General features: G+C 38.8%; 1 protein-coding gene across 1 annotated transcript in view; it reads right to left on the minus strand.

The window, feature by feature from the left end:
- Positions 1-20361, minus strand: part of LOC133110161 (CUB and sushi domain-containing protein 3-like) — a 317158-nt gene that overhangs the window by 138041 nt on the left and 158756 nt on the right. The window contains 8 exon segments of the mRNA XM_061220063.1: positions 4816-5004; positions 5126-5313; positions 7006-7144; positions 7660-7854; positions 9037-9363; positions 10452-10634; positions 16726-16838; positions 16944-17047. Coding sequence (XP_061076047.1) covers positions 4816-5004; positions 5126-5313; positions 7006-7144; positions 7660-7854; positions 9037-9363; positions 10452-10634; positions 16726-16838; positions 16944-17047 — 1438 coding nt within the window.

A 20361-nucleotide genomic window follows, 5' to 3' on the forward strand; every position in this document is an offset into this window, starting at 1 on the left:
TACTCTAAACCAATTACTGTTATATTGCTAGGTTTTTGCTTGATGCTTATTCATTGCATTACTGATTGGTCTGCAGATGTTACTTGATGTTGTAAATAGACAGATAGATAGATAGATAGATGTAAAAAATAATAAATAAATAAGTAAAAAACGATTAATTTAATACTAGCCATTGCACTTCTGTCTCATTTTTCCAGCGTCACCAATAAAAACATTGATTCATTCACAGATGCACACTTAGGATCCGTTGCCCTTCAGCAAGCCCTGTCAATGTATATCAGCTGCACAACAAACAACAGCACAATCAGGCTCTTCTTATCTCGTTACTGTCTCACTTCTTTACAACCCCTGAATGGATGGATCAGCGTATTCATGCACAATTAATGTTCATCTCTCAGAATGCTCGATTCAGCGCCCACAATGCTGCTCAATCTGCTGTTGCCCATCTTGACAGTATCTTAATGCCTCCATAGCACCACTCAATAGATGGATGAAAGCAGTCATGTGAGATCAATTTTAATCTCTCAGATTTTTGCATACAGTGCTGCAGCGCTGTATACTAGCCACATGGGAAGTGCAGCTGGTATACGGCTAACGCTTGTCATGTAGCCTTTTCATTGACTGAGGTTGTACGCTGCCAAGGTTAGTGCAAGAGCAAATGAATGATTAAGGTTGCATAGTGTTCATTCTGTAATCTTGCAGAAATGGTCCATACAGTACATGGATCAGTCAGAGTAATGGTGCGTTAGGAGAGGTTAAAACTGTTTTGTCATGACTTTATGAAGTAGATAAAAAAACATTCTGTCTTTTTATGCTGGTGTTAAGCGATAGATATATCAGTAGTACTGTACACAGCTAAAAAAACTGAGTAAGCGGTTTGGAAATGGAATAAAATCAATTTTAGTTCCATATTCATTTTCTGCTCTCACAGCGTTTCCCAAAGTAGGTTTGAGGTTTGACCCAAGGATTAAACACAATTCCCAAAGTGAAATTAGATGTTCAGTGGGGTTTGGACATCCAGGTTAACTGGGGTTATGGCATTAAGAGGGGAAGTTATCACATACTATCTATTTTTTCAGTTGGTTCATAGGTTTCAGATGTATCTTTATTGTTAAGAGCACAAGGCCCCACAGAATGTAGAGATGAATAAAATTACAATAGTTGTTCTATAGTGTGCTTTATCCTTTGTTGACATGCAAAATAATCATTACTCACAACACAAATCTTCCAAAGACCAAGACAAGCAGCATATAATGAACATAAAAACACTCACATGGAGCGAGGGAGGAACAACAAAACAAGCTACGGCAGGTGGTGAATGTAATTACATACCTAGAAACAGTCGGCTCTACTCAGCAACCGGTGAAATGGAAGCCAGTTCTACTCTAAGTTATGTGAGAAGTTTTAACTAGAAACATCCCCACTCTCTGGCTGTCTTATTTTGTACACAGATCAGAGCGGATAGACTCCACATGGCCGCCAGGAAATAATCCCATGACCGCCAGAACGTACTCCATCTTCCCAAACTCCACTTCCCCCAAATAAGTTACTGTCTGCCAGCACAGGACATAATTCAAAACCTCACCTTCCATCAACACCAAATCCTGGAAAACCCCCTCACAGCACCAAAGAGCACGTCCGTTATATTGGGTTCTCCTACAAGAATGCAACAGTGGCAGAACGGCCTTCGGTTCCTTCACTTGCTCCACTGTGTAATGAAGTGTAGCTTGTGTCAGTATGCTGTTGTGGCTCTCGATACTCGCAATCAAGAGAGAGATGTGTTGTGAAACGGCTGAAGCAAAAATGTAATAATTTCTACATAAAATAATGTTAAGACCATAAAGGTATCTAATTTTGGTGACGACATTGCATAGCAGTAAATCGTAAATGTAAAACATTGACGCTACAGTATGTATTTAATGTCATCCAAAAGTTCAGTCATTAAAGGTTGGTCCAAGATGCCATAAAATAGTTTTCTTTTTTAATCGCCTTACAAACAGGCTGAATTTCATGTTGTCAGTTCAGCAAACTCAGTGTAATTTGTGGAGCTAAAGAAGATGCAACTCAAAAGGTTAATCGGTGAGATGTTTTTCTCTGTCATTGTGCCCACTAAACATCATCATAGCTTACAATTCATTGCCTCTATTTATCAACAGGTACCACGCACACTCCTGCCTCATGGCTGAGGAGTTCTTCATAATTCACCAAGTATAGACCACGGACTTCATATCTAGTCAAATGGAACTGTAATTATACACCATTTATGTTGAAGATCATACATTTTGAAAGGCGTCGTTTGCAAAGCCACTCATGACAGAAAATGATGTATCATAACTAACCTAAACTGAGGGGGATTCAAGTTTTTAAAAAGGAATATAAATATATTTAAAGGAGGAAATAATTTAAAGGTATATTCTGCATTTACATTTACAATGCACTTAAAATAATTGTTCAAATTGTTCAAGAACAATCAGGGATATGTGGTATCAGAAATGATATGGAGTGTTGTTATTAAATCCACAAATGTGTGTATTTCCCATATAAAATTGAACATTCATGAATACCACAAATATTTGAGTATTTAGTTGAGGCTAGTTCAGACTTTCCAGTTTCCCAGTATCTACAGTGTGGATGTCATTATACATAAGTGGCTGATAAGGGGATTGGCAATATCACTGCACGTACAGACCTGCTTCTAAATGAGGACAGGAGTGAAAACATGGGTAACTTTTTTGTGAGCGATAAGAATGGGGATTCGTGGTCGTTTTCTGGAGTGGTTAAACATGGCAGGCCAAGTATAGCAGAGTAAATATACAGAGCAGTCACTACAACCTCCTACTGCATGGTCAGTTTTGAAAAAGGAACCTCTAATTATTGAACACCTCTGAATGTTTAGGTGAGACAGTTGCCCATGGAGTTTCCCACGACCTGCACTGAAAATAGGTACAACCGCCCTCTTATGCATATGAGATTTGATTGGCTTTTATAAACTCACAGAGCACTTTATTAGGTATTTATTAGACTTACTTTTTGACTTGTGTTGTGTGTGAAAATCCCCGGAGATCAGCAGTTTCTTCAATACTCTAACCAGCCCGTCTGGCACCAACAATCACAGTCACTTAGATCACATTTCTTCCCCATTCTGACATTTGGTCTGAAAAATAGCTGAACCTCTTGACCATGTTCCGCATGTTTTTATACATTTAGTTGCTGCTATATGATTGGCTGATTAAATATTTGCATTACCAAGCTGGTGTACAGGTCTACCTAATAAAGTGCTCAGTGATCTGCTATTTGTTGTCCAAATCTTGCTTTGGTAGGTCTTAGAAAATAATTATTTTGTTTGCCACTTAAATAAATGTTCCAGTTGATTTTGGTAAGCCTATTGTTTGTCTGAAGCCTCATAATGGCTTCCTTGACTTTCACTGGCACAACTCATTGGTCATCGTGTTGACGCTGTAAATGCCAATAAAAGACTCCGAAGGCAATCAAAAACCTAGAATCAAGATTATAAAATATAAGCTCTTGTATACCTGCACAAAAGAAGGGATTGAGAACACTTGACTCATCAGAAAAACCTGCATAGCCATTTGTCCCAATTACTATGGCACCCTGAAATGGGGGGAATATGTATAAAAAGTGCTGTAATTTCAAAATGGTGAAACCAAAATATATACTTGAATAAAAGCTGAAATCTGCACTTAACAATGTGAAATCTTTGATTAGAAATCTAAAATTGTGAAGTGCAGTGCCAAATCAAGAAGAACTATGTATTTGTCCTAAGACTTATGGAGCACAGTATATATACAGCTTGATTTTAAAGAAGCAATTTGGTTAGTGATTTGTGCAACACACACAAAGGTTCATATTTATTACTTTCCACTTGGGACTGGAACCAGCCTCATTCCTTCAGTGCAGTTGTCTATGCATTAAATCTCAATACCCCTGCTCCTTTTCTCTGCCAAAGATATGTCCAGATAGGAGAAGGGCATTTATTATCGCATTTTCATCAGAAATTTCTTCCGTTTCTTTTTTCCTTTTTTAAGAGTACTTTGTAAGTTATATATCTGATCATAATGCTGGAAATAATAACTAATGCTCACATCTGAGGTTAGAGATTTCCTTTGAGGGTGAAAAAATTAGGAAAAAGTGATAATTATAATACTATCCATGGAAACATGTATTTCACAACAAAACAAAATGGATTTTGGAAAAACTCCAAAACAAACTGTCTACTCAGAGCCAAATACCAAGGTAAATTAAAGGTCCTTTAAAGTATTCCCAGAGCACTATTCTGTACTTCCACCCACCATATGCCAACAAAATGAAAGGAAGAACATAAACCCAGAATGATTACATTTAAACTTAAATTTGCATATCTGTAAAACTGCTAATCTACAGTAAATTGGGGGAACATGACAGGGGATAACATCAATCATTACCAAATGTATTCATCATACTGAAAACATTAATAATATTTTTGTCTCAAGTGTTTCCATACAGGCTTTCATGTCACTGACTATATATCTAAATTTAAACAATGCTCTAGGAGCAGAATCAGTGTTGATAGGCCAAATTTATCAGTATGAGTTAACACTAGAAAAGCCGGCTGACACAGTCAAGTAAAACTCCAACATTAATTTAAAAAAAAGTTTTTTTCTTTGCAATCATGAAGAGCAAACCTTCTAACTGCATCAGTTTTTTGGGATTATTATAATTTATGCACATAAAATATGATTGCCATTATTCCAAATGTAATTTAATTTGGCTGTAAACAGCATGACTTCATGATTCTGGCAGCTTGGGAGACCTTACCCTCACAGGCAGGCAGCGGGTGGTTCCACCAGCGGTTCTTCTCGCACACGAGTGCCTCGTCATGACTCAGCGTGTAGCCTGGGTCGCAGCCGAAGGATACCGAGGACCCGATGGACAGATCTTGGCCGTGGCGCTTCCCGTTGACTGGAACCCCTGGGTCCAGGCAGGAGTAGCTGTCAACAGTCACGCCTGCGGTACAGAGAGCGTTTACAGGTCAGAATCCAGTCAACAAACACAAGCTCATATAAATCCTCGCAACCAAGAAAACATATGGATGCCAAGATGATAGCCATGGCACAAACAGTCTTACTTTCATAGAAGATCTTGAATCCACTATTGGAGCGGCTGTTGTCTGTGGTGAAGAGCAGGTACAGCTGGTTGCCGCTGGAGAACAGAAACTGGGGGACCTGGGTGCCATTGAAGGAGCCGATGACAGGGGACAGCAGATTGGGCCCATCATGAAGCTCCAGAAAGTCATAATTGAGTTCTGTCTGAAATCTGCCAGAAACATTAGGTAAGGTGAGACGGTACAACTCAATATGTTGTCCAAAAGTCTGAGACCACTAGTGAAAATGCTTATATTTTGCATTCTTTTCAAATCAAATGCAACTTTTGTATCAATTTTCATTTCAATACAACTATCAGCATAAAAGTTTGAGTGAAACATTCAATCTTTGAAAAATGTATGTGAATTTCAGAAGTATTTTGGTATGTCTACCTTTTGCTTAAATGGCAATGTGCCCTTTGATCTGCCATGCACTCCCCAATTTTTGCAAAACCTGACGACCCCCGCATTATTTGCCAATGTTCCAAAAAGCATCTTGTGATGCAGCTGAATGCTTTGCTTTTGTCAGAGAACCCATAAATGTTCAATGGGGTTAAGGTCAGGTGATTGTGGATTGTGCAGCACTCCTAGCTGTTCCTTGGTCTTCAAATAGTTCTTGTAAATAGTTATAATAATAATAATAATAATAATAATACAATAAAAGTAATAAAATCCTAAAACTTTCTGTTTATTTCATCCCAGATTTTCAATGTGGTCTCAGACATACTCCACTGTATGTGAAATCAAACCATTTGTATTTGTATATTGTTCACTAGAGAAAACAGTCACAAAGATACTTTGCAGGTTAGGACAAAAAGAGTGCAAAAAGTGCAAAAAAATGAGGCCTAAACCCCCAAATAGCAAGCACATGAGGCAAAAAGCTCCACAGAGGGGTGAAATCTTGAAAGGATCCCAGCTACACAGCCCATTCTCCACTGGCCAGCCCGGTAAAGTAGGGGCAGAATGGATGTATCAGAAATGAAAGCCACATGCCTGTATCTCATGCAGTCAAGCTGAAGTGAAGATGCAACACTGGAATCAAAAAGTTAGCTTTTTGTATCTATCTGTCCAAAATAATAAAGTGTTCCTCACCCTGTGAGATGTCTATAACAAGGGTTCTAAATCTCACTGTCTAACAGTGATGTACAGTCACAAAGAGGTGCTACACTGAAATGCAAATTTAGAATCATGTATTTATTATTCATTCAAGCATCATCTATTCTTTGTATTTACATTTAAAAGCGTTTGAAACAGAAATGAAACACTGTTCGCTGTAAGTCAACTAATTAAACACAAACAAGATATCAGCTGAACTGTGGAGCCATACAGTTTGCAATGACTGCATTAGCATGGAGTGATAACAAAGCTACCACTAATATCAATGCAAAATTGATTGTTGAATCAAGAAACATTTAATGGGGTAAAAATAAAATATTATTTACATTTCCAACACATAGTCGACTAACACTACACCTCACTCACTGAACGATTACCTAATTACTTGCCATTATAAAGTACATTCATATTTTGTTAGCTAACTATAACACTGCCCCTAATTCCTATTACTATTGTTTTTTTTATGAAAATTGTAAAGTTTCTCCACCAGATCCCACCCTTTCCTTGTTACTCAGTCTTCAACATTCTGTCTTTTCTTATACCGATAAACTATTTTCTCTCCTTTCCCCTACTCTCGTCCCACCTTCCAAGAAAGTGGACAATATGAAATTTATTTCCATTTCCAAGTTATTATTCTGCCTTTGTTCCTTTCCCCTCATCTTTTCCCTCTCCTTTACAACCCCCACCAGTAAAGTAGTCAAACAGGCAAACAATGAAAGAAAAACACAAGGAATGCCAAAGATAGATACCTGTCAAATGTGATCTTAATGGACCGCCCTGGCTCAGCCTCGATGACCCACTCACAGCTGAGAGAGTCCTTGTAGTAACCTGGCCACCCGGGAGACAGGATCACCCCCCTGGGGGCTGTGAAATGGCCTCCACAAGGTGCTGAGGGCAGAACATGCAGTTAGCACCCGCCTTCTCACAGCATGAAACACACGATTGAATATACAGCACTGGTTACACCAGATATATCAAGCTTCACTCCAAAAGTAACTGACTTAAAACAGTACTTATATGCCCTATTGTATTGTAATGCAGTGGGTTAAATTTCTGTTCTTTTTCATATGTGTATTCATGATATTGTTCTTTGCAACTAGCGCATAGATAAGTGATCACTCCCATCTGTTCTGTTTTCTAAACAGCATAAAAATGACATGATTGGCTTTGGGACAGGATTAAAGGTTGCAGTGGTGTACATACATACTGTGTTGCGGTGTCCCACCAATTACTCATTAATGTGATTGTATTAGGGTTTTCAAAACTGTTGTGATGTGCAATCATGTATATCATTATTCCATCATATAAAAGTCCCAGTGCCCAGCCTAATCTCAATGAACAAGCTCCGTGCCACTCGGAAATGGCTATACCCAACAGGTACAGTAGTGTATTAAAAAACCTACCTTCACATTTTGGAATGGGTCCACTCCACATGACCTGCCCGTTGGTTAACTCACAGGTGATAGTCTCAGCTCCCTGTGTCTTTATGAAGCCTTCCTCACAGACCACTGAGATGGAGCTGCCCAGCTGGAAACTGTCCCCAAAACGCCGGGCATTTAGGGGCATCCCGGGGTCAGGGCACTCATTGTGTCCAAAAGCTGACAGCATCAAAGAAACAGAAACACCATGAAACACGCTCTGCTCTGACCTTTTATCCTTGAGCTGTATTTCAGAAAAAGTAGTCAGACAAAGACACATAGACAGCAAGATATGCTACATACTGTATCATCATGGACTTTGTCTTATCTGCGAGTTAGTGCTTCAGAAAGATATATTCTCTTGATGTGCAAATTAAGCCAGACTGCATTGGAATTTAAGACGGGGGGAAATGTGGTTCAGATGCTCTTTACGTCCATGTAAAGGACTCTTGGAGATGGCACAAAAACCAAAGGTAAATCAGTTATTCTGGAACTGGAGTCTGAGCTAAAGTGGATGATTGTACCAAAGGGATCTGTATGACAAGTCCTGGCTTCAGCCTAGAGTTGACTATGCCAATAAATTCTCACATTCGCAGCAAAAGATTCAAAGATTAAAGACTGCAAAGAAGACATCATCCAAAAATGTCTCTAGACAGAGTACTGCAGGATATCAGCCAATTATTGCTTAATTGGCATGAAATGAATATTCCATCAATAGTTTTGTCCATGGCTAACGTCCATGCTCAGCATTAATATTTTACGGTAATTTGATTTGCTTTCTTTAGTATACCTTTGAAAATATGTGATTAATGCAGAAACTCAGTTTGCTGTATGCCACTGTCGCAATATTCCACACAACAGATTTAGTTTGTAATTGGAGGTGGGGGAGCCAGTGTCCCGAATAATTGGGGAGTCTCTAGGGTGTGATTGTGCAATAGTATTGTGCAATGGCAGATTTTTTATTCATGGTTATTTCAAGTCATAGATCATAGATAATCAAAGTTTTATGACCACTCATACTCTCATGAGAAGTATAAAAATGTACAAATTGACTTATTGAACTCATTAAACTTAATAAGGTAATAGCAGGCTGCACATTGTAGAATAATGTGAAATGTTGGGTGAGGAAACCACTGCTCTGGAAAACCTTTGTTTTTCCTGCAGTATTAAATCATCACTGGAGCTCTGGTCAGTTGTACTCACTGCTATAGGTGATGTATTAAATCATCACTGGAGCTCTGGTCAGTTGTACTCACTGCTGTAGGTGATGTATTAAATCATCACTGGAGCTCTGGTCAGTTGTACTCACTGCTGTAGGTGATGTATTAAATCATCACTGGAGCTCTGGTCAGTTGTACTCACTGCTGTAGGTGATGTTGAAGCCACGGCCAGACATGGAGTGGTCAGCCTGGAACTCCAGCCTCAGCACGTTGTTGTTGCTGGTGAGGTGAGAGGGCACCTCAGCTCCAGAGAAGCGGCCCAGCACGGCTGCTTCTGGAAGCTCGCCGTCCTTAACAGCCAGGAAGTCGTACGGCGCTTCCAGGTCAAAGTCGTTGAAGGCCAGGTGTATCCTGCTGCCAGGTTCTGAGAGGATGAGCCACACGCAGTTGAGATTGTTCCCGTAGCCTTCTGGGTAATCAGGTGACAGGACAGAGCCCACAGGTGCCGTAAAGTTTGACAAGCAGGGAACTGCAGAGAGATGAAGAAATGGCAAAAGACATTCTATAACAACAACTTAGGAGTTACCCCCCTTGTCTACCTTTATTACCCTTTGATCTTCTACTGGGAAAAAAGGGTTACTGTTTCTAGAAATGGATTTTCATAATTTTACAGCAATTCACAATTGAAAAAGCCACACATATAATGAATCAGTCAGGCATGTCTCTAGGGATGCCTATTCTAAACTCAGCCAAAAATGCTGTGCACATTGCTGGTATATTTTATTTTTACATTATTATGACTGGAAGCTGTTACAAATATGGTAATGGAGAATTGCCATAGAGGACGGAAGTTTTATTTTACACTGTATATACTTCACTTTATTTGCAATATAGCCAACTGTCCCTGTTAACAATGTTTTATTCCTATTCTATAAAATACCTACAGTCTGCAGACGATGGCTGCTTGTATCCTGCTACTGCAGTTTCCAAAGAAATACAGTGCTGATGTGCACACTGAATTAAGTGCATACATATTTCTGTGAATACAAATGATGACCTCAACATGACATCGCTTCATATCCTCATATTGTCACTATCATGATCACCCAAGGGACTGAAAACCAAACAATGTATGTAGTCTCCCAACAACAGTTTGGGCTGCTGTGGGTTCTACTTCAGGGTTTTATTGTACATATACTTCAAGACTGTGGAAATTATTTAAATAAAGCTTATTACAATGACTTTTATATGATGACTTTTGAATTACTTGGCTTGATTCATTCAATCAAGTATGTTACATTTAGTATGAGAATTGTGAGTGGTAGAATCATGTTTTTCGGTGCAGTTCCTTGTAGGATATCATAGATGAACAACAGATGTATTAAATATCAAAACCCACTTAACACTTCACTTAATGACATACCTGTGGAATACAACAGCAGGCTTGGGAGATACAGACCTTCGATGACTTTTTCATTAACCACTCTGCTGAAGGGTTTATATCCATTGGCTATTATAACATGGTTTCCCTTCCAGATCCGGCCTGTTTTAATGATGGTCTTGAGAGACATTTATGTAGTTGTTCTGCCAAGCTGTAAGGGGTGGACGCATACTCACATATGCAGATAGGTATATTAGCAGACCACTGGTTGTTGTTCTGGCAGGAGATAGTCCTCTCTCCGATGAGCTCAAATCCAAACTGACACTCGAAGCGCAGAACATCCCCGTTGGAGAAGGCTCCCCCATCTCGAATCCCGTAAAGCGGCGTCCCAGGATCCCCACAGCTCTCTTTGTCTATTTCTGCAGAAACAAAGAGGGGGGCCATACGAGATGTGTGGGTCTCACTCTCAGCTTTAAAGCAATATCAATCTTGTGCAAACCCGGCACACACACAAAGGCTGAATCCCGTATCAATTAAAAAAAAATCCTCAAAAGTGCCAAAAGATCCAAGTAAAGAGGTGCATAAATCTTGAGCGCTCAGCAGCAGAATGAAGGGCTGAGTAACGGAACGTAATGAATATTCTCATTGCGTGGGGACGGGTCATGCTCATGACACGCCTTCATGCTCCTGGTTTTCAGAATGGGCACCTTGAAGCTCATGGAAGGTGAAAATACCACAAATATTTTTTTTGTTCTTTTTTTTGTCTTAAAGGGCTTTCCACCTCACTCTGACCTACATATTCCTCCGTTGACATTTTCATGGAGAAAATCTCCACAAAACCTGTTGCTACAATTCAGCATTAATGTCACAACCTATGTTGAATTCCCTATCCTTAGGAGTGGGTGAGGGTGGGGTGGGGGTGTAATTACTGTAGCTGAAAGGTTATCTGAGCGCACAGAACATCTGCAGCTGTTGTCATTTACACAAAATGATGAGTGAATGACTTCATTGTGTGCATTTTGGAAAATAAATCCATCAGCATAAATTCTGACTCTAGTCAGGGAATGATAATTATAGCAGTTATGTGGAAAGCATATTGGATGTTTCCTTATAAAGAGCGATGCAAAAAAAGAGCGCTTACAATTATTGCACCCTTTTCAACAAGAGTAAACATGTCAGATATGGGGCTTCACACCATAGAGGCCAATAAAGAAATACATGGAATTGCACATACATTATTTATAATAGCTGCACAGTTTTTCTATACATCATGCTATTTCATGATTACATTATACACATCATGGTTATCACTGCATTATGATGGTACCTGTCCTGTGAATGTATCACTCGCCATTCCAACAGTATAGAGTTGCAGATCTTGGCCTGATCCATTAAGAAGTGTGGATGTGGAGGCACATATATAATTTCCAGCTTATGTTGCTGTTTTACTTTGCAATTAATTCAGCTGTTTACTAAGCTAAAAGTTGTATTGCTACACAAAAAGTGTGAAACAAAAACCACAGTGATTCTGTCTGCAGAGAGACTGAAGAAGAGGAGTGCCTTTTCACAACTCATTTGCACAGGACACATCCACAGTAAAGCTTGTTAGAATTCATCACACATGTATCCCATGGCATATGTTCAAATAATAATATGCATATTATAAATTACTCGCCGTAATGCAAGGACCTCTTTGATCAAGGTCACAATATCTGTTTTTCAAACAAGCAACTGCCTGAATACAATCATAGCTTCAAGCTAATAACTGGGAACCAGACTGCAGAATACTTGAGATTGCAAGCTATAGGTGATGCACGGTGAATGGGGTTCAGAGAAATGCTCCTCAGTGAACTTTGATAATGATACAGTCTGGGAAAATTATATTTGACTGATGTAGGGTGCTGAACGGAAACAGTGAACAGATATAGCATCATTTCAGACTAAGCATCAATTTGTGCAACCAAAAATCATGCACGCTTCAACAGAATCTTCCACCACATCAACAGACAAAATATTTCAATATTGTTGTGTTATAATGCACACTCAAGTTTTACATCACTTTTTAATGGAGCACAAATCCTGGATTTGATATAAAATTCAGTGAGCTGAATCTGAATCTTCCATCTTCAGTTTATAAATTACAAAGGGGTTACACCGCATAATAATACTGGCAAGGCTAGTAAAATACCACCTGCATATCAACTCAAGTTCAAGAAAAGGATTGAACTTTTCATGCTTTTCAAACTGAGTAATGGCTGAACATTTTTACTGTATTTGATATTTGATGAAAACCTCAGAGATTGATAAATAATGACACCTGTTGACATTACTGTATAATAATAGCTCCAATATTGCTGCAGTACTGCTCGAGTGACACAGGCAACTCTGGACTGAGCACGGACGTTCCGGGTGACACATGAACATCCAAAGATAGTTAGCTAATGAGGTGAGAACGTGTTTCATTTGTGTTTTTCAAAGGGCGTGAACGCTGTATGATTGGAGTTGCACCATTGAGAGTACAGTATCTTTCATAAATTATTTTGGTCACTGATTAGTTTGTCCATCACGTGTTACACTGTAAATTGTAATCACTATTAGGAAATTTATATTTACATGACTTTCTGTCAGATGACAGCTCAATAAACTGCATTATGCTGTTGATACTTCAGTGGATCTTTTATTTTTTATTTTTAAATGCTTATTTGTACAATGAGGACATAGTTGTGACAACTTATTTTTCAAAGCGATAAATGCATGAACACAAAATGTCAACAAATGCAATATTTGCTTTTATTAGAGAGGCTTAGATGGGGAAGCAAGCCTACAATTGAATTATTAGCTGTATTGTTGGTGTAGGCTGACAAAAAAAAAGAAAGATACCCCATAATTGAAGAGAAAAGGAGTGAATAACACCAGCATATTTTGTTGGGTGTGATAAGCGACTTTTGAGCATAGCGGGGAAGCGGATGTAGAGTGGCACAGTGGAGTGGGCACACAGGCTTGTGAGTGAGGAGTGGGATTCATATTGTACAATACCACTCACATACTCTGTATAAAACATATGAAATAGCGAAGGCAGCAATCATTGCTATACCCACATTTAGAGTAAAAAGGACCCAGACAATTTGTTCTCTTTATCTTTCAAGCCCTTTCAAATGGTTGCTGATCCCTTAAGTATTTTTATGTTTCAATGCTGAAAGGTTATTTTGTTAAAGCACGTAGAGTAGCAGAAAGTAGGTCTAGTCTTCAACAGCAGTAGGAGCTTCTGATTTCTATTTGAAATGTGTCCCTAAAACCTGCAGGGTTTCAGCTTCCAGAATTGAAATTATCCAACCCTTAATTGCAGGTTTAAGGTACAACGTCCATTACACACTATGTGTGTACACAAGTCATGATGCTAGTACATCTGTTACCAGTGGTATGTATATTTTGCTCAAAACCAAAATTAGTGAATCATTATCTCTCACATGAAAGTTGAGCTTCCACTGTGTGTGTGTCCCCATTTCATGGTTACATAAATGGATATAGCAAAAGGAAACTGAAATGAGGACGCATGGGACTCCTGGGGGTTATTTATATTTTTAAATGGTATGGCAGAGTGTTGTTTGCTAAAACGAAATTGAATTCAGACTTTTTTCGACGTTTATTCCCCTTTTCTCGAAACAATAAAGGTTGAGAATTTGAAATGCATTGATTTTTCATGACTGCACCATCCAGTTTTTGTTTCTGCTTTCTGTTCTCTTTTTTCTTCAGGTTCCTGTGAGAAACACATCCATCATTTAGAAATACATTTAACCAAGAACTTTGAGCGAGAAGGAAATAATCAAATATTTACAAAAAGTAAACCTGTTTGAAGGACGAAAACATTGTCCATTATCAAATCAAAAGTGAAACTCTTTAATACACAAATAATTAGTTTGAGTAATTAGTTTCAGTACAGTTATTTCCCTCATGGAAAGACGACAAAAATATTTGTTATTTTGACTGAGGCCTGGATTAAGTTCACATTTGTTCTTGACTACAATGTTTCCTTAATTTGTAAACACAATTAGTTTCAATTATATTTTATGATCTCTAAACTGTGCTTATAAATATTATTGAATTATAGAAAACTAGAAAAATAAATAAATGCAAAACAGTTTAATTGTGAATCAAAATTGAAGACAAATGGTACAGACAAATTAAGCCAGACCTGAACAACAGTTCAGCAATGTCAACATTCAGGAATAATAAAAAATGCAAAAAAGGTTAAATATTTCATTAAAAAAAACACAATTATGCATATCGAAAACAAAAAAAAACTGTCTGGCATAAATAATAAATCAAAAATTGGCAACAAACAATGATTTCATTTTTGACCACAAAACTGCTTCAGTACCAACAGTTAATGTTAAAAAAAGCATAATGCCACTGAACTGGGCCTCTAATGCCTGAGCTTGGAAAACAATGGACCAGCTTCTCTTTGAACCAACAGATGGGAATATTTACATCCCATCACAGGAAAACCCAAACACACACTAGCATACACATGCACAGAGAATAACATATTTCTCCTTTAATTCTACATTCCAAGTGCCTTTAGTTTGATGTACAGCCCAGAGCCAGCTGTTGAACCATTGAGTGCGAACAAGAGAAATGAAAAAGACAATCAAATTGATCCTATAGGTGATGGACTGAGATTCTGCCTGTGGAATCTGCTACTTCGCCAATGTCCGAAAAACATTATAGATTTAGAAAACAGAAAAAATTATAAAGGGCTGTTCGTCATACAGTATTAAATAAGTAATCACCATGGTTACAATGTATTTAAAAATATGACATTTTGGGTGGATATACTGCATAAACATAAACAATAAAAATACATTTTGTTAAGGTTATTTATCAAATCCTGTAAATACAAATAAACACACTTTTGTTCTCCATTAGCAATTTGGTAGTTATTTATGTAACTAGCCCAATACAAACAAAAGTTATCAGTAGTTACGCTTATTTTAGCACTGTGTGACACAATCATGTAGCAAAGGGGATTGTACCTTCAGTGGAAATAAAAGCGAGTATCTAGCCTTCAATAACAGTCAGATTTTATACTGTTTGAAGATGGAGGCAGCTGCTGGCAGAATCAATTCTGTTTGAAATATAGTGTCATATTATTTTGAGGTATTTTTGGGTTTACAGTGTTTGAGTGACAGTGAGGTAATTATCTGAATGACTGTTTGCGATTGCTTTGAGACGCCGACTAAGATAAGGTTTTCTGGCCCGACATTGCTTTGTTTTAAAATGTGGATGCTTTATAGCTCAATTTTTCCCTTTGATTTCAGTCCTTGTCTCTTTCTTTTGTGCATGATGTCTTTGGTGTAAATTTGCACAACAAAACTAAACTGTAAGGCTCTATACTGGTAGAGAAAAGTGGCTGGAGGTATATAGGCACACTTGGCTTGGCTGAAGTTGGAAGCCAAAGGGTTAACCTTCTTCACTGGTAGGTCTTCTAATGTTTGCTTTCTCTCTGGCCTGTTTGTGTGACTTACTCCTTCAAAGTAGTGTAGCACTCACCTATTTTTCAGTTAGTGATTAGTTTGCCATCCCTTAGCAGTAGTTGTGAAAGCTCAGCTTCTGCCACTGAAACACATTCACAATATAATCTGTCGCCCACAACAGCCAACACTACAAAAACAACCCTGAACGTGCAATGGTTCCCTTATTGGGACAGACCAGGGTAGTAATTTGATTTTATAAAGACATTATGAGATTCCGAGGAGAAACTGCCTGCTTAATACTTTTTGACATTTCTTTTCATACAAACTCCAGACTGGCTCATTTGATAACGGCACTCACCACAGGCTCAGTCTTGGCCATATTATACGTAACTTACAAATCAAGGTTATGTTTTAGCTAATGTCACTAAGTGACAGTGATGGGGAGTCAACAGTGGACTTCATGGTCCTTCAGATTCCTCCCAGACGAATGCATTGGCATGGTATACTTGTTGTCAGGGAGACCTATGACTATTCCTGGATCATGCTGCTTCTCCTCTAATGTCCAGCCTGGTCTGTAGTGGACCACTTGCACTGGCTCATAGGGTTGTGGGCAGCCTGTAGCGTAGTGGCTAAGGTACATGAGTGGGACCAAGAAGGTTTGTGGTTCAAGCCCCAGTATAGCTAAGATGAGATCTGCACAGCTGTCCCTAAGCAAGAACCCTAACCCCACATTGCTCCAGGGGGGGATTGTCCCCTGCTTAATCTAATCAACCTCTTCCTTTGGACAAAAGCATCAGCTACATAATGTCATGTAATGTTAGCGCACCAGAGGTGGGTTGATTCAAGCACTTTGGTGCATCTTACACAGCTGTGTGTGATTAACGAGTGACTTGACAACTGCCACTTTCAAATTGAGATGAAAAAAAATACACCAATGGCTTAAAATATTGCAAAGTACATAAAGGAAAAATATCTAGCCTGTCACAATTAGGCTCTTGTCCACCCACCCCATCAACCAAAAGTTAATCTACTGTACCTTTGTAGTTGATCTTAAATCCTATTGATCCCACGCTCTCATCAGACTGCAAGTGGAGCCACATCTGATGACTCATGCTGACAATGAGGTCAGGAACAAAACTGCCCGTCAAGCTGGAGACACAGGGAAGAGCACATTTAGTGTTTGATCAACTTTCAAACATTGCAATTCTAAATACAATTTTACACACAGCTCACTGATTTTATATTTACACTTACACTTGGAGTACAGCTCGAGGGTCTCCGACCTCCCCTCCATCTCCAATAGTTAACGTGTCATATCCGATCTCCAAGTCAAACTCTTCAAAGTTAATCTGAATTACCTGCAATGGAAAATGAGGAAAATTGGTTAATGGTCTGTTAAATGCCCCAATTTTGCTTTGATAGTTTATTCTTGCAGCTAAGACTTGAAAATGAATGCAGCCAGGCAGAGAAACTGTTTCAATGATTCTAAAATTAAATCCCATATTCCACATGCAACACTATTTTTACAACCCACATGGTATAAAGCCATACTATGCAGGATTTCTACCTTGAGAAACATTATGAATTATGAAAATAAGAAATAGTGGTGCCCTGGAAGTTTACGTCTTTGTACACCATTGTAAAAATTGTGCTTGTTATTCTAACGTGTTTGAAACATTTCTAGGCCTGACACTCTTTTCCGTGTGTAGAGGGCTGGGTGTGGCTACAGGGCTACAGTGGAGTATGAACAGGTCTCAGTGGGGCATTTGTACTTTAGCTACTGCAATGGTGGAGGTTAAGAAGCCAAAATGGCTGACAGCGAAGCGGAACTACATGCCGACGGGGCTCGTTCAAAAAGCAGAGTCAATTGATTTCTCTTGCTAGAAAAAAACTAAGATATAAAGATAAAATGGTAAAAACGGATCTGAAATAAAAACATGGAGGTGTGTGGGTGTGGTTGAGGACAGGGGTGGAGACTTATTCAATTATAAACACAGGACTACAGCAAGGCTAATACTCCTGCATAGAACACCTTTAAAATGCAAGCTGTATGCCAGTCCTAACGTAGTAGTACAACTAGTTAAATCACGTCTACAGTATCTGCTTCAGTGTCCATGCGAGTTTTGCTGAATTACAAAGCATAATTTTCATTAACACAATAAAATGACATTGATGAGAAGGATTTATGGAAAAGCAATGAAAAAAAAACCTAAAGATTTCTCATATTCAGAAAATCAAAGCCATAGAACATATTAAATTCCATTTTTTATATACCCTCTAATCACAAATGATAAAACAGCCGAGAGCAGCAATTAACAGGAGCCTAGAGGGCAAACACAGTCCACAGCTGGCATGAAATCTAATTATACAATGCACCAGGCCCAAGACTAAAGAAACATCAGGGAAAATACACAAAAATAAGAGCTGTAATTGGACTGACCATGGGGGCAATGTTCTTTTGTTAACTTGTCATCCACACTGTTGCTATTGTGCCCTGGCACAAGTTGTATTCATCAAATGTCATGAGGTTAGAAAGAAAAACTATATCCAGAGTTATCATTGTATTGTTTTTTTTCCCCCTACAAACACAGTTGTCCAGGGCAACTCATAAATATTTAAATAGCCTACATTTTATACAGCTGGGTATCAACAATATAATAATTCAGGTTAAAGACCTTGTTTAGAGAAACAGCAGAAAAGCCTACATTGAACTGAACTTGAGATCTTAAGGTCACCATTCATGTACACAGCCCACTGTGACATACTGCCAACCTTAATACATCTTGTTTATTCAATAAATACATTTTCATTGCAAAACGATGTCAGCCCTTGAGGCCCACAACAGAATTGTATGACACTTGACCTACTACTGTATATTACTTAGTACTCTGAGCATAAAACTTTCAAATTTAAATAAAGACTTAAGCTTTCTATAAGCGATGTTCACCATATACAATCCCATATACAAGATGGCATCCATGGCACTGTATGTGACCGGTGATGTCTGATTTTGATTTTAACATGGGCTGATGTACTGTAGGTGCTTGTTAAGAGAATGGATGAGTTCACTTCATTCCCTGTTTTTCAATTCTTAAAGTGCCATCTATCCTATGTTAGTATGTGCCTTCATCAGATCCAGAGCTTCTAGCCCCAGGATTCAGAGCTAAGACAGATCCAGCCCACACCCATGTATCAGGGCTTCCACACTAATGAGGATGTTCCAAGTTGTATTCCTGTTAGTATGGGTTTCCATAGCCCTCTCTAGACCTCCCTACAGCCTGCATTATGTCATTCTGGTATAGAATATACAGCATACGTCACGTGATGATCTGGGCTGTCCTAAAACATTGCCTCAGGCACACAGTGAGAGTTGCACATTAGGGCATACATGGTTTGATGTCTGCTCAGTTTGATGCTGCTCAAGGGAACTTAACAATTTAAAAACATAAGAGAACACAAGGGGGAGAACAGACCGTCGAGTCCGACCTCCTGATCTCTTCATTAGCCTGATATCTCAGTAAATCTGTCAATGTGTTGAGTTCGCTCTTGAAGGACCCCAAAGCGCTTGCCTCCATCACAAATCCTGGCAAGTTCTTCCATGCCTGAAAAGCTGTGTGAAAAAATGTTTTCCAGCTTGATAGTGTGATATTTACTGACAGTCATTTCCAACTGTGCTCATATCCTCATGGAACTTAGGTTTGTTGGAGCCTAAAGAGTTTGGCTTCCCCCACAGTGCGAATTTGCACAGGGGACACTAATCTGCATTAGGAGACCTGTTGCTCCAGGCTGACTGGACTTTCCTGGTGGTCCCATTGCCACCCGACTGGATACAGTATTGTTTTTAAACTGTAGAATTGTGTCACACGGTCCCATAGCGGCATCATTGCACACCCCCCGTCTAAGACAAGCATGCAGCACACTGATAAAACAAGTCAGGGCTTTTCCACAATGCTCTGGCACTTCTGTCAGATCGTCCCTTGTGCACCAGACACAATATGGGTGTTTCTTTTCTGTGCCATTTCCAAGGCAGAGACGACTTGAGCACAACAGCATGCCAAACTGTAATTAGCTGTTAATAGAGAAGGATGCTAGAGTGACTGTCCTCTTCTGTGATGTTACTGTACATGAGCACAAATTATGAATAATTCCATTCAGACTTAGCAGAAGGTAGTTAATGAGGACAGTTTGCTGAAATGTGATGAACTATCGCTAGATAAATTCATCCTTATTTAAAATCCATGTCAAACATACCATATTATTTTAGAAAAAATAATTTAAAATGTGACTGTTGATGAATTAAGAGTTTTTAATGAGGGAGAAAGGGTGAATTCTAAATTATTTGGATGTTTATTTTCTCTTTTTTCTTTTCAGAAAGAAATATTTAAGCTTGATAAACCACATCCCAACACTGAAAATCCAGACAGATTTTTTTTTTTATCCCTCCGATGACTGTGGGAACTATAAAATCCTGGCACACAGTAAAACAGACTGATGAGAATCAGTGGGAATAGATGGAGCGGTAAATAGAGTTTACATTGTGATTAACCAATTAAGAAACACACAGGAATATGTTGCTATGGAGACGGACTCAAAGGTAGACCTGAATCTATCCGTGCAATAGGCAGCTAATGATAGTCGGAACAAAAAGTATGGCATGACATTGGGAAATGAT

The sequence above is a fragment of the Conger conger genome, chromosome 1 (assembly GCF_963514075.1).
Source record: "Conger conger chromosome 1, fConCon1.1, whole genome shotgun sequence".
NCBI classification, from domain to species: Eukaryota; Metazoa; Chordata; class Actinopteri; order Anguilliformes; family Congridae; genus Conger; species Conger conger.